Source organism: Phaseolus vulgaris, chromosome 9 (assembly GCF_051622355.1).
Source record: "Phaseolus vulgaris cultivar YP4 chromosome 9, ASM5162235v1, whole genome shotgun sequence".
Classification (NCBI taxonomy): Eukaryota; Viridiplantae; Streptophyta; class Magnoliopsida; order Fabales; family Fabaceae; genus Phaseolus; species Phaseolus vulgaris.
In genome coordinates, this window is record NC_143506.1 from 8038206 (window position 1) to 8053348 (window position 15143).

The 15143-nt window shown below is 25.6% G+C and overlaps 1 protein-coding gene across 1 annotated transcript; it reads right to left on the reverse strand.

Moving 5' to 3' along the window:
* Positions 1-3111: 3111 nt before the first annotated feature.
* Positions 3112-3848, reverse strand: LOC150025135 (uncharacterized). The gene is made up of 2 exons (XM_090295975.1): positions 3691-3848; positions 3112-3525 (listed from the first exon to the last, which is right to left on the reverse strand). The coding sequence occupies exons 1-2, from the start codon at positions 3736-3738 to the stop codon at positions 3301-3303; spliced, it is 273 nt and encodes a 90-aa protein (XP_090152101.1). The 5' UTR covers positions 3739-3848; the 3' UTR covers positions 3112-3300.
* Positions 3849-15143: the final 11295 nt, after the last annotated feature.

Here is a 15143-nt window from a genome sequence, read left to right on the forward strand (position 1 = left end):
TGTTAAATATGGTTGCTATAAAGTTTCAACCTTAAAGAAAAAAGGGCAAATAAATGTTGGAAAATGTTTTTGGGTCCAGAAGTCTTCTTGAGATTTATAAAATCCGAAGACTGTTTCTTCTTGCACCTCCATACCTTTTTCTCTTACCTCCATAAGTTTTCAAATTTCCAAAAATGCCCCTTTATAATATTCCGAATTATGTAATCCAGAAGTCATTTTTTAAATTTGTAATTAGGTACCGGATTACATAATCCGGAAGCCATTTTTCAGATGCATGATTATTCTCCAGATTACATAATCCGGAAGTCTTATTTAACTTTCAGATTATGTAATCCGGAAGTCTTTTTTCAAATGAGTTTCCGAATTACATAATCCGGAAACTACTCTATGGGGGTGACACAAGAAGGACAAAAATGTATTTTCATGTTGTGTATGGAGGTGGCAGAAGAAAATATGGAGGTGCAGGAAGAAACAGTCAAATCCGAAACTTTCTTTGGATTTGAAATAAGTCTATGGATTATGTAATCCGGATATATTCTGGATTACATAATCCAGAAGTCAATTATTTTGAAAGACTTCTGGATTATGTAATCCGGAAACTAATCACAAAATGCTTTCAGATTACATAATCTAGAAGCTAATTCAGGATCTAGAAAAAGACTTATGAATTATGTGATCTGAAATATTAAAAAATGGTATTTTTGAAATACAAAAAACTTATGGGAGTCGCACCAGAAGGTATGGAGGTGCAGGAAGAAGCAGCCCAAATTTTAGAGTAGCAAGGTCCCGAAGTAGTACTTGGAATTTGAACAAAGACGATGAAGGGTATAGGGCCATTTCTCTCTGCATCCCATCATGTCTATGAGCACTCTATGAAGGTGATTAAAAGATCAAACTGCCCCCTTATTGTTGGCCCCAGCCTCTTCCTTGCCGTCCCTTCACCTTTGTGTATGTGTTAGATGGACTCAAAAAAGAAAATGTTGAATAACTCGGAAGAAATTTATGGAATATGTAATTTGAAAGTAATTTTTTTTATATAAAAAAACTTTTGAATTGTGTAAAAAAAAAAAGTTTTTTTTATATTATATAATTAAAAAGTTAAAAAATAATTTTTAGATTGTGCAATTTGATTTTTTTGTAAAAAAAATTACTTTTAAATTATACCATCCATAAGTTTTTTTATGAAAAAAAGATTACGTAATATAAAAGTGAAAATTATAAACTTTTTCTTACTTTTGAATCATGCAATTTAGTTAATTTTCATGTAAAAAAATTCCTTATAAATTATACAACTTGAAAACTTTTTTTTAGGGCAAAATAAAAAAAAAATTATATTTACGAGAGTGCAGAAAAAAATTATGGGGCTTCATAAAGAAATTTCCAAGTATACTCTAACATAAACTATGTACGGCCCGTTTGTACGAAATAATTTTACTTTTTTACGGATGATATGTTGTTCCTTGTTACACTTGGATTTTTAGAAATTATCCCTACCTACCTTTAAATTTATGTTTATGTAGAGAACAATACTCACGTACAGTCTTACACGTGATTTGTTTACACTGAAAGATATAGAATATAGTTAATTAATATTTAAAAAATATAAAAATGAATTATGACATATTGAATAAAGGATAAAATTGAAAAATTTAAGAGCTATGAAGTTCGGACACTCCACACTCGTATGAAACCTATAGGATACGTATTCGTGAAGTGTCTAATTCAAAAAGTATTTGTTAGATTTCTAACAACTCTAGCACGGTTCTAACACAATTTAAAAAAAAATATAATAATTTTCTAAAAATTCAAATTTTATTGTATAAATTGTTATTATGATTATAAAAATAAGAAACAAATCATTGTGAATCAGTTATGAAAAACATCTTTCTGCTCCAAAAAATAATTTGAAACATACTTGTGATATAAATCTTTATTGTTAATTTATATAATTCATAATTATATAATATATAGATACATGTCCTCGTATCCTACATTTTAAAGATTTTATGTATCTCCGTGTCCGTGTCGATATCGTATTAGTGTCAGTGTATCGTGTCTCAGCTACATAGTTTAATTAAGAGAAGAGAAAAAAAAAAAGGAATAATATCCCATATTTAATAAACGTGACGGTTGAATAGATTTAATATCTGATTAGAGGGAAGGGCAAAACTACACGTAAGACAATACCCCTTAACCAAATTAATGAATAAGAAGTATTTTATTGAGCCAAAAGTCTTGCATGAATAAAGATTAAGGTCAAAAGCATTTTAGGAAAACCATGTTTTCTTAGCTACTAAGTCACCTTCAAAAGGTGTACCGAATATGTACCTGGTGTTCTACCGTGTTCATGGTTTTCTTAATTTAATCTTTTTTCCTTTTTTCAAATAAAATACTCATCAGCAATGAGACTTTATTCTACACGCACCATTCTGATAAACATAACTTCTACTCTAAAATATGCAAATTTTGTATAAATTCTAATTACTCTATGTAAGATAACTTCTCTAGCTAAAATAATACTATATGTACATGTATTTGTCAAGATAGAGACATATATATCTCACTTTTATTCAAATTTGACTACAATAATATTTTATACTAAATTTTGTAAGAGATTAAGCAAATGTATATAATAGTAGCAAACCAATATAAATAATATTAATATTTTTTAACTTATCAAATTATTTACTCGTGTCCTATTTAATTAATACTCAATGTTATGGCAGTTTAAAGTTTTTTCATATATATGAAAAACAACAATAAATATGTCACTTTTTGAAACCATATCTTCAAATATTTTCTCCTGTCCAATAAATACATTGTTTTATGCAAATAGAGAAATTAATTTAAAGAAATAAAATAGTGAATGCTTCATTAAAAACTGAAAATATTAGGCAATTTGAATTTTTCTAACAAAACTAAACTATTGTTATTGTGAAACCCAGGTAATATATTTCTTTTGTTTCTTTTAACTATCTGTTCTTCAAAAAAAAATTCACAATTATTTTAAAAGTTTGAGACAGCATTAACTATATCCTTTTATTATCCAGTTAAACTTTAATTTAATCTGTGAGATCCACCAAACAATCTATATGAGGATTCTGAACAATCTGGAGAGGAAAAGTTGCTTATTATGAAGAGAAAACTATTCTGACAGTATAACAGTGACAAAATTCAGCAAGACCAAAAAGAAGCAAGATGCTGCAAAGGGTTCAAAGTTTGAGTACAAAATTTGAAACAGCAACAAGAGCATCATAAATTTGGTGCTAAATAAGTCTGAAACTGCCAATCACATAGTCTTCAATCTTTATTCTTCTGCCTCTGCTTCATGGGCACAACATGTGTGTGATATAATATGACATTAGGCTTTACATCGAAGTCCCTAACAAAACGACCCTTCCCTGCTTCTGACACTTCTTCTGAATCCTCAATAAGGTCTTTGATTGCTTCTGGCATAGCTTGCTCCTTCATCATATCCTTCCAATACCCTCTCATGTCTTTTCTTGCGCAGCTGCAACTTCCAACCTATATATATATATTCACAAAACGTATTTTTCTATCAGTTTCAGTGCAGACAAAACTGAAAGGTTGTTACATATATATCAGCTTCAATTTTCCAAAAGTGTAAACAAAATTACAAACAGAGGTGAAAGAGCAACAGAGTTTTTGTAGAGAAGATTAAAGAGGTACCAGAAGAAGAAGAGAAAAGACTACGAAAATAGCAAAATTGGACTTCATGTTTACGCTAGTCTGTGCAGAGTTGTTGTCAGCCTCTGGACATTTCTTTAAGCCACAAGTCACCCACTATCAACACATATTTATGTATACCAGTTGACAAATAAAATCAAGTACATTATAAATTAAAATATTACTATTATATAGCTATCCACGTGATTCTAAAATTATACTATATTCTAAATATATATAATAAAAAACTCATCACTAATACAAAATGTTATGCAGAGTACTGGAGGGAGATTGCTTGTATTTTTCCATTATCCAATTTTCGGTTTTCGCTCTTTTCGTTCTTTCGATTTTTTCCTTAAAAATATTTGTCATGATAATTTTAAAGTTAATTTTAAGGTTAAAAGTGTTGTAAATTTTAGGTTAAGGCTTTGTTTTGATTAAGGTTATATTTTTTATATTTAAAATAATAATTATATTTTAAATGAAAATAATAATAATTTAAGTTTAAAATAAAAAGGATAAAAAAGTAAATGAAAATTAATTAATATATATATATATATAATATATATATAATATATATATATATAACTTTCTTCGTACCAAGAAAGTTCTGCGTGAAAACTTTTTTTTGATTGTTGTGTCATTTTTGTTTTTATTACATGGTTTTCTTCGTTTTTCATTACCAATACTAACTTTTCGTTTTTCTATGTTTCGAAACAAACACATCATAAAAGTGTTGTAAATTTTGAAAAAAGTTTTGTGTGGAAACTTTTTTTTGATTGTTGTGCCATATTGTTTTTATTACGTGGTTTTCTTCGCTTTTCATTACCAATAGTAACTCTTCGTTTTTCTATGCTTCGAAACAAAGCATAAAAGTGTTGTAAATTTTGAAGAAAGTTTTGCCAGGAAACTTTTTTTTGATTGTCGTGTCATTTTGTTTTTACTACGTGATTTTCTGCACTTTTCATTACCAAGAGTAACTCTTCGTTTTTCTACGCTTCGAAACAAACACAACATAAAAGTATTGCAAATTTTGAAAAAAGTTTTGCGTGAAAACATTTTTTTGATTGATGTGCAATTTTGGTTTTATTACGTGGTTTTCTTCGCTTTTCATTACCAACACTAACTCTTCGGTTTTTCTACACTTCGAAACAAACGCAACATAAAAGTGTTGTAAATTTTGAAGAAAGTTTTGTGTGAAAACTTTTTTCTGATTGTCGTGCCATTTTGTTTTTATTACGTGATTTTTTTCGCTTTTCATTACCAACACTAACTCTTCGTTTTTCTACGCTTCGAAACAAACATAGCATAAAAGTGTCCTAAATTTTAGGATTAAATTTTCATCACTTACTTTCTAAAAAATAATTTTTTATTTATAGTTATAATTTTGGATGTTAGAGTATTATAAATTAATGTGATCCAATTGAATCTAATTTATCTATTAAAAGTAATTTTAGTGTGATTACACATGATATATGCTTAACGATGTTGAAAAGGAATTACCAAACTAGTTAGATGTTTGCGTGTATCATGTTCGACCTCTCTCGGTAATGCACAAAACATTTCATAAAGAAATATATTACAATTCTTGTTAATTTTTTTCTTCTTTAGTGACATCATTTGTTACATTTATTATTTTATATTCTTTAAAATAGATCTCTTTTATTTATCTTAATATATGCATTAAACAGTGTGTGGGTTTATTATTTTCCGGAATTAAATTATTAATTTGAAGGTGCAGATGAAGATAAAGCGGCATAAAGCACCCAAATTCGATCTCCACTGTTCACGCACACGCCACACAATAGAAAAAGGTTTTGACTGAATGAAGAAACCACAAGTCTAAGTTTTATATTAATTTCCAAAATTTTCATTGTTTAATAATTTTTTAAATTTTATTATTTATCGTATTTGTAATTCTAAAATATCTACTGAAATAATTTATATTATATGATTTTCTTATTTTAACTGGTTAACGTCACAGTGTTATACAAAACTTGAATGATGTTTTGTTGGAGAGTGGAAATTTCAACTGAAGAAAAGTACAGAGCATCTAGATGGAAAAAAAATAAAAAAAAATATGAAAAGTCTGGATATAATAAGAAATTTCATCGTCATAAAAAATAGAAAGAAATGAAATACAGAAAGTACGTATATACTCATAATAATCTAGAACAAATATTTTTTAATTGATAAAATAAAAAAGAGAAACAAACAAGTTTATAATTATATATTTAAGGTGACCATGTAAAATCATTAGTAAAAGTTAATTTTCTTTTTGTTTTATTATAATATATTGTGTTTTAACCTTGTCATCCAATGTATTGTCTTTTTTAGTTTGTAACAGTATTACAATTTTATTCTTAAAACGTGTGTTAAAGATTAAATGAAGAAGGACGTCAATTCTTTTAGAAAAAATATTATTAAGATTAATTACTGTATTTAAGATATTAGTTAATTGAAATTCTATTATGATATTGTTCTTAATCAGCATCTCCAAAATTAAAAGAAAAAATAAATAAATTATCATTAATCCTATTTTTTAAATAATATATAAGACTATTTAACTTATCGAAATATATTATATTGAAATTTAATTTCGTATAGAATATTATAACTATGGTTAATTTATCCAATGCAATGAAAAGGCAAAAGTTATAGCATTCTTCTTTTATTAGCTCCTATCAAACATTATGCAAATGTCACATTTTTTTAAGTATGATTTTTAATTTAATGTTGTCATTGTCAATGAATTGTGCATAAAAAAGTCTCTATTATCGCTTACACAGAATGATATTTTATAGTATTTAGTGAAAAATCAGTTATTGACAGAATTATCCAAGGAATTAGAGACACATCAATCTACGGTCACACGTGTTTGCAAAAAGTCATAGCATTTTGTCGTGATATATATATATATATATATATATATATATTATCATTATTATTATTTTTCTATAAATAATTTGATAGTTTACTGTTATCAGGTAGTGCAAGCCCACCGTGTATGTAAAGCAATCCGTTTTTCTTTTTGAATTCATAAATGTAGTGGAAATGGGAGGCACCCCAGTGGGTATTTTTTATAAGGGTTGTTAGCTTGTTCACCCAACTGAAACAATAACATGAAAAAGATTTGAATCTACTCAAGAAAAGAGTTTCTTTTGCTACTTAGCCACTTATTATAAGTTGAATTAGTTTTAAATACATGTCTTAAAAAAATTAAATCTTATAAAATTGGTTAGTGTATTGTATTCACTTCTAGGTCTGTTACACATGTCTAGATGATTTAACTCGTCGTGTGTAAGACTATATATTTATGGATGATTCAATAGTAGTCTGATAGCAGGTAATCTGACAAATCCAACAAAACTTATTAGGGTAGACTCTAAATGACTCTAATATCATGTTAATTTAATCTTGTAAAATCATTTACTTATATACTATGAAATATATTTATCTCTGGTACATGTGCGATTTCTAACCATATCTACTTAAAGTTTGAGCGATTTCTAACCATATCTACTTAAAGTTTGAGTGAGAGTAAATTAAAAAAAAATAAAGTTGTATAAAAATTAAATTGTCATATTATTTTAATTTTAAATATGTTTATTATGGAAAAGGTGTGAGTGAGAATTAATTTTAAAAAAAAACATATATTTTTTTTTATAAATGAATGGTATGAAATTCAATGAAAATGACATTTTTATTTATTTTTGAATAAAAAAATAATTTGTTTCTACTTATTGTCACTTTCACTCCACCCTTTTTATTGAAAGAAATGATAAGAAAAAATGGTGGGTTTGGGCTGGTTTGTTTGGAAAGTCAACTTGAAACGTGCATACTAAGAAGATGAATGTGATGGAGATGAATAAATGAATAAATAGGGGATAAAAATGTAGTTGCAGCACTTGGTTTTGTTCCCTAGCACATGTTCATGCACATACCTATCTATCATATGCTTTTTTTTTAGCAAAGTCAACTATATTTCTGCATCAGATGGCCTACTTATTGTAATAATTATAACAATTCTTTCTTTCAAAAAGGGGTTTCTATCACTTCAAATTATCAATTCATTATACTAAATAAACACAAAATGCCATACTTCCTTACTTCACCACATAAATTAAATCAAATTTGATACATGTTGCAAATAACCCCCCAAAGTTAAGTTAGCTCTTCAAGTTGTTCTGTTTAAATAAATAAATGATAATGTTGAAGTCTTTTAAAAAAAAAATAACATTCCATTCTTGTCATGTTATTTGAGGCTTCAGCATTTTTTTTTTCATATTTAGATTGTGATTTTACAAACTAGTGGAGTGTAATTATTGTTCATTATATATTTAAATATTTACTGTATAATTATGAAAGACAAAAAGAATTATTTAGGAATTGCATATTCATTTTTATAATATTTAAAATATTAGTTACATTTTTATATATTTTTTATCTAAACTTTAAACATGAAATAAAATGAGAGTAGTAACTTGTTTAGTTTAACATTATATTTTTATTAGTTAAAATACATGGGTTAGCGTTTATATATATATATATATTTTAATTTAAATAATATAGTTTTTATTAATATGTATAATTGTGATTGTAGGATTGTCTTTCTTATAATAAATGGAATTTAAATTTAATTCAATCTTATACAAAATTAACTTATAATATTTCTAGTTACTTATATAATATATGAAATGTTTTTATTTATAATCTTTATCTATAGTTGATGTGCAATCTCTCAATTCATATGTGTGATTATATATTCATGGATGATCTAATAATAAATGACCTGATAAGCTCAAGAAATTCTTGTTAAGATACACTCTAAATTGTTTTGATATCATCTTAAGAAGTTGACTTTAATCATAACTCAACCTTACCAAATCCACTAATAAAGTGAGATTTGTTTCTATTTATATAACATAAAATGTCTTTATCTCTAATCGATAGAAAGACCTTCAACAAATGTTAAAACTTAGATGAAATAAAGTGAGAGCAATTACATGTTTAGTTTAATATTAAAAACTTGAATTTACATTTTAAATGTGTAAAACTAAAAATCAAGTGAGTATAACTTAAATATGAATAAAGAATTTTTATTTAATTTAATTTTTGTGAAACTAAAATGTACATCCCTTTTGACAAAACATTGATAGAGTGGAAGAAAGCTAGGTCATGTACCTTTCCTCATTTTCCACATCTTACTTCATCTTTTTCTTTTTCTTTTCCTTTTTAGCTCTTTGGCATATCCATTAAAGTGGGGGCAAAATCAGAGGCACAATTTAGTTTTGGTCAACGAAAATATTGTGTTGATGGTACTATAAGGTCAAAAGGAGGTTAAAAAAGGTTTGGAAGGAATGGAAATGGTTCACACTTAAGTTGAAAAGTAGAAAGTTGGTTAGGGTGAGAGTTTGAGAAAGCATATTTGATGATAATGGGGTGTTTGTAGGTGGATGATGTGATGTGAAGGAATAAGAATAATAGAAATGGGTTTGTGCATGAAGGTTGCCACTTTAATTGGTTTGCAACAGGTGTTGAGATGGGTTTGAATGAGAACCATTAACAAAGTTGAGTGGGTTGTGAAAGGTGGCGCAGAAAGAACAGTTTGGTCAACCTTCTTGGTTTCCCACTATGCATGTCACACTCCCAATAGTCAAAAGCATTGATTATGACACACCATTGTGCCTGCAAAACTCAAAGGAGACAACCAGATTGGATCGTATCATACTTTCATATAGTCAAAAGTTGCAAATTTACTTTAATTAACCAAGTCGTTTTAAAAAAACACTACTTTCAAATAGATATATTCAAAAACAATTCTGCAAAAAAAAACTTTAAAACAATTGTTTTTATATTATTTTAACACGTGAATTTTAAAACCAAAAATGTTACACCATTTACAAGAAAATTATTAAAAAATTAATTTTAAAGATAATAATTAATTACTTTGCAATTTTTTATTAAGATGTTAGAAAATAAAGAAATTTGTATTAAGAAAAAGATTTTGTATTAAGATGTTAGAAAATACATTCTCTTGTAATTTTTTTGTAATTTTTTTAGTATGTTTTGAAACACTCCAAAAATACATCTAACTTTTGCAATACAAATACTACATGTTTATATACAAGCTTAGAGTTTTTCAAAAATATTCCTAATACATGATTAGGACTTATAGAAATACAAATATTTACAATATAAGTTTCAAATCAACAACTTAAAGCTCTTCAGACCCTCCGACACCTGTATGATCGTGTACGCAGTACATTCATCGCAGTTCAAACACAACAAGAAAATAAAGGGTAAGCTACTGAAAATATAATTTCATAATATGCACAATTAAATCAAAACAGAAAACCAAATTACATTAATCAATTTCTTAATTATTCAATATTCTTCAAATCCCAACATAAAATAATCACATGGATCTACACATTCAAGATATTCAATAAACAAAATAACATCTGACGCTTTCAGAAGACCCGTATTAAGTAAGTCCTACTAGATACTAACACCTGATCCAAAGATTACTAGCGAATCCAATAGAAAGGATTAGGGTAAGTTCAATACAACCCAAGTTGTGCATCTCATATGTCACGGTGTGCATGAACTCCCTCATCAGCTTCTCATCACCTGATATCTTAGTCTATGTGACTTAAATTATCAGTGAAGCTCGAAGATCTTTGTTACCACATAGGCATCAATACTTAATACACAACAAACATTACTCTATACATTATCTCAAATGTATGAATTCAATTCCATACCATTTTCATTATACAATATCATTCAAAATGCAATCCACAATATTCAAAATCCTATTTAACATTAAAAAAACAACACTTAAATACTAAACCATCAAAATTTAATATTTCTAGAAGTTTAAATAATATATAAACAAACAACACAATATATAAACATACAACATCCCTACAAGAGAAATTGAATATTGGGACCACGTCCCCTCCACAACCGGATTTTCTAGCCTAGGGTGCTATTAAAAATTAAATTTAGCTTTCCTTACCTTAATTGCTTGATTTCCAAGCAACTTTTAGAAATTTATTCCCTCAGTTTGGATAAGCTTCACGATTTAAGGTCCAATGGAAGTTTTCCAAACAAAATTTTAGTATATAGTAGAATAAGTTAAGAGGATTACTCTTCTCAACTGACCCTACCAAGATTGATGACTAAATTATAAGGAAACACATATAATAAAGGATCTTTAGAGAAAAAATGAACTTACTTTGTTTGAAAATCTGATCGGGTAAAAATGTTCCTTAACTCTTCAACTACAACGCGGTGCAATCAAATTCTAAAATATATGATTTATAGAGTGAGAAATCAAAAGAGAAAGAAGAGAGTTGGAGAGATAGAAAGAGAAAAGAAAATGAAAAAGGAATTGTGGTGGTGGGATATCTGGCTTTAGAAAATGTTGATTTTAATAATATTATTAAAATATTAGTTTATTTTATGAAATAAAAATAAAAATAATATTATTAAAATATTAGTTTGTTTTATGAAATTAAAATTAAAAGTACATTTAAAAAATGTGAATTTTATTAAAAATAAATTTAAAATCATGTTTTTAAAATTTCAAATTATGTAACTAACTTTTAGAGGATGTTGATTCATTCTAAGTAATAAAACCATCATATAACATCTAACAAAAGCTTTAAAAAATATAGTATTTAAAATGGAATACACACTATTTACTAGTATACATAGTTATCTTCTATTCTTTCAAGACTTTTAAGATCATTTAGTCATTTATCAAATAAGTTTACATTGAAAAACATAAAAAAAGAAAAAGCTAAACCCTAAACTCTAAACCATAACCTCTAAACCCTAAATCCTAAAAAAATAATGTTAAATTACTGAAAGTAACACCTTAATTCATTCTAAGTATTTTTGGTCTACAAACTTCAATTAGCATACTAGCTTAAATTCATTCCATAAAGTTGTATTAGTGTTATGTATAATTGATGTAAGAACTCTTTTTCCACTTCTCATCACATGATATTTTAATATATATGTGATTTAGATCACCATTGAATTGTAGTCATCTCGTTTAATTGCAAATCACAACTCATTTCAATTCAAATACTCAAAGTAAAACATTAACAACATAAATACAAAATATTTCATGAATTATTACCTTAATTCTTATATTGTTCAACAATTATTCCAGAAACTTAGAAAACCTGAAGAAATCATAATTTTTCTTATGATTTTTCATTCATAACCCAAACATATCTAAGGACCTGATTTAACATATATTAAAAAAAACTTGAATATGAGAAATGAGAAAAACTTTAGCCTTTATTACTTTTTAGACGCAACTTACTATTTTTAAGGAAATTTCTACATTTTAATAGTGTCAGTCCTTTTTAGTAAATCAATTAATAATATTTACACACTTCTAATTTTACTTTTATATATATATATATATATATCATTAAAAAAAATTATGAAATAAAATAAAAAAAACAATTAATTATTATAGTGACTAAATTAAAATTTACTTTAAAGATTAAAAGAAATTTAATTTCTAAATTAATTTATATTATTGTTAAATAGTTTCTAAATTAGTATGTAATTAGTTATTAAAGTTTTTATTTTTTTTAAAAATTAATTTTTATTTCATGATTTTCTTGTAATATATATATATTAATTATAATGTTAGATGAAAATATTTTATAATCTAATAAAAATAAATATATTTTTCAATATATAAATAATAAAATATAGATTGTATTTTATAAATCGATTTTATAAGATTAAATTAAACTTAAAATTCATTATTTATTTAATATTATGTTAGAATTATTTAAAGTTTATTTAACAAAAATTTGTTAAACTTATTATTGCATTATTCACTATTAACAGTTATATAAACTTTGTTGTTAAGTTAATACATGCAAAAGAAGAAGAAAAACTGATAAAAAAATATTCATAATTAGGGTGCATATAGTTTTTATGATTTCTCAAATGTAGATGCATGAGAAGCATTTTTAACTAAATCCCTTGATTCAACATCATTGGTCATTACTAGTGTTTCAAGTTCATATAATTTCATGAGGGTTTTTAAGTGATAAAAAATATGGAGTTTGGACAAATAATAAATATATAATTAGACTTGAAATGTTGAGGCAACATGATTGTTTATACGAGTCAAGATGAACGTGGCAAGGACTTAAAACACACATAAAACATAAAGCGTAAAGATATAATTAAATTAAAACGAAGAAAGAGTAAGCAAAAAATAATATTAATGTAAGAGAGAGAGAGTTTATTTTATAATAGTATCATATTTTGTATTAATTTGCCTCCTTTTCATTCCACTTTAAATACTGTTGACAAAACATGTAAAATTGAAAATATTTAATTAAAAATAAATAAACATGAGAAGAGTAGTGATAGAAGTAACTCAAAATATAAATCAAAAGAAAATTATTAAATAAAATTTAATTTTAGAGATAAATAATAATTAATTATTATTAATTTGATATTTAAAATAGTTTTTTTCATTAATAAATAATTTATAAATTAGAAATTAATTACTTAACAAGTTTTAACTAAAAATTATTTTTGTTAGTTAATTAGATATCAATTTAAAAATTATTTATTGTTAATATAAATTATTCTAAATACTAATAATTTTTTTGAATATTTAAAATATTATATAATTATTTTTTTATTGAGAATAATAAATGTTATTAAGTGGATATGATATTATCAAGTTATTTACATAGGTGTTCTGAGTTTTTGTGTAGATGATCCAAATTAGCACAATTGATTATAAATCCTTTCTAAAATTTACCTTTAAGTGACTTTCGCTTTAAAATGCTGAAGTGTTTTTAATTCCAATAGTTAAGGTATTATTCGATCTATATGTTTAAGAATAACTCAATCCTCACTAGTCACATTTGAGAACACATATATTATAATAAATAAAAAGTTTTAATTGTTGATAACTAAAAATAAATTGCTCATATTACACTTGTTACAACTAGAAGGTAAAATATTGATATTTAGGAAAATTGAAAACTTTTAGAAGATTGGAAAATGTGTCTTTGACCATGTAATTATCAAAGTAAAAATTTTCATAAATAAATTAGAAATAAATTGCTCATATTACACTTGTTACAAGTAGAAGGTGATATGCTGACATTTAGGAAAATTGAAAACTTTTAGAAGATTGGAAAATGTGTCTTTGACCATGTAATTATCAAAGTAAAAAATTTCATAAATAAATTAGATATAAATTGCTCATATTACACTTGTTACAAGTAGAAGGTGAAATGCTGACATTTAGGAAAATTGAAAACTTTTAGAAGATTGGAAAATGTGTCTTTGACCATGTAATTATCAAAGTAAAATTTTTCATAAATAAATTAGAAATAAATTGTTCATATTACACCTGTTACAAGTAGAAGGTGAAATGCTGACATTTAGGAAAATTGAAAACTTTTAAAAGATTGGAAAATGTGTCTTTGACCATGTAATTATCAAAATAAAAGTTTTCATAAATAAATTAGAAATAAATTGTTCATATTACACTTGTTACAAGTAGAAGGTGAAATGCTAACATTTAGGAAAATTGAAAACTTTTAGAATATTGGAAAAAGTGTCTTTGACCATGTAATTATCAAAGTAAAAATTTTCATAAATAAATTAGATATAAATTGCTCCTATTACACTTGTTACAAGTAGAAGGTGAAATGCTGACATTTAGGAAAATTGAAAACTTTTAGAAGATTGGAAAATGTGTCTTTGACCATGTAATTATCAAAGTAAAAATTTTCATAAATAAATTAGATATAAATTGCTCATATTACACTTGTTACAAGTAGAAGGTGAAATGCTAATATTTAGGAAAATTGAAAACTTTTAGAAGATTGGAAAATGTGTCTTTGACCATGTAATTATCAAAGTAAAATTTTTCATAAATAAATTAGATATAAATTGCTCATATTACACTTGTTACAAGTAGAAGGTGAAATGCTGACATTTAGGAAAATTGAAAACTTTTAGAAGATTGGAAAATGTGTCTTTGACCATGTAATTATCAATGTAAAAATTTTCATAAATAAATTAGATATAAATTGCTCCTATTACACTTGTTACAAGTAGAAGGTGAAATGCTGACATTTAGGAAAATTGAAAACTTTTAGAAGATTGGAAAATGTGTCTTTGACCATGTAATTATCAAAGTAAAATTTTTCATAAATAAATTAGAAATAAAGTATTCATATTACACTTGTTACAAGTAGAAGGTGATATGCTGACATTTAGGAAAATTGAAAACTTTTAGAAGATTGGAAAATGTGTCTTTGACCATGTAATTATTAAAGTAAAAATTTTCATAAATAAATTAGATATAAATTGCTCATATTACACTTGTTACAAGTAGAAGGTGAAATGGTGACATTTAGGAAAATTAAAAACTTTTAGAA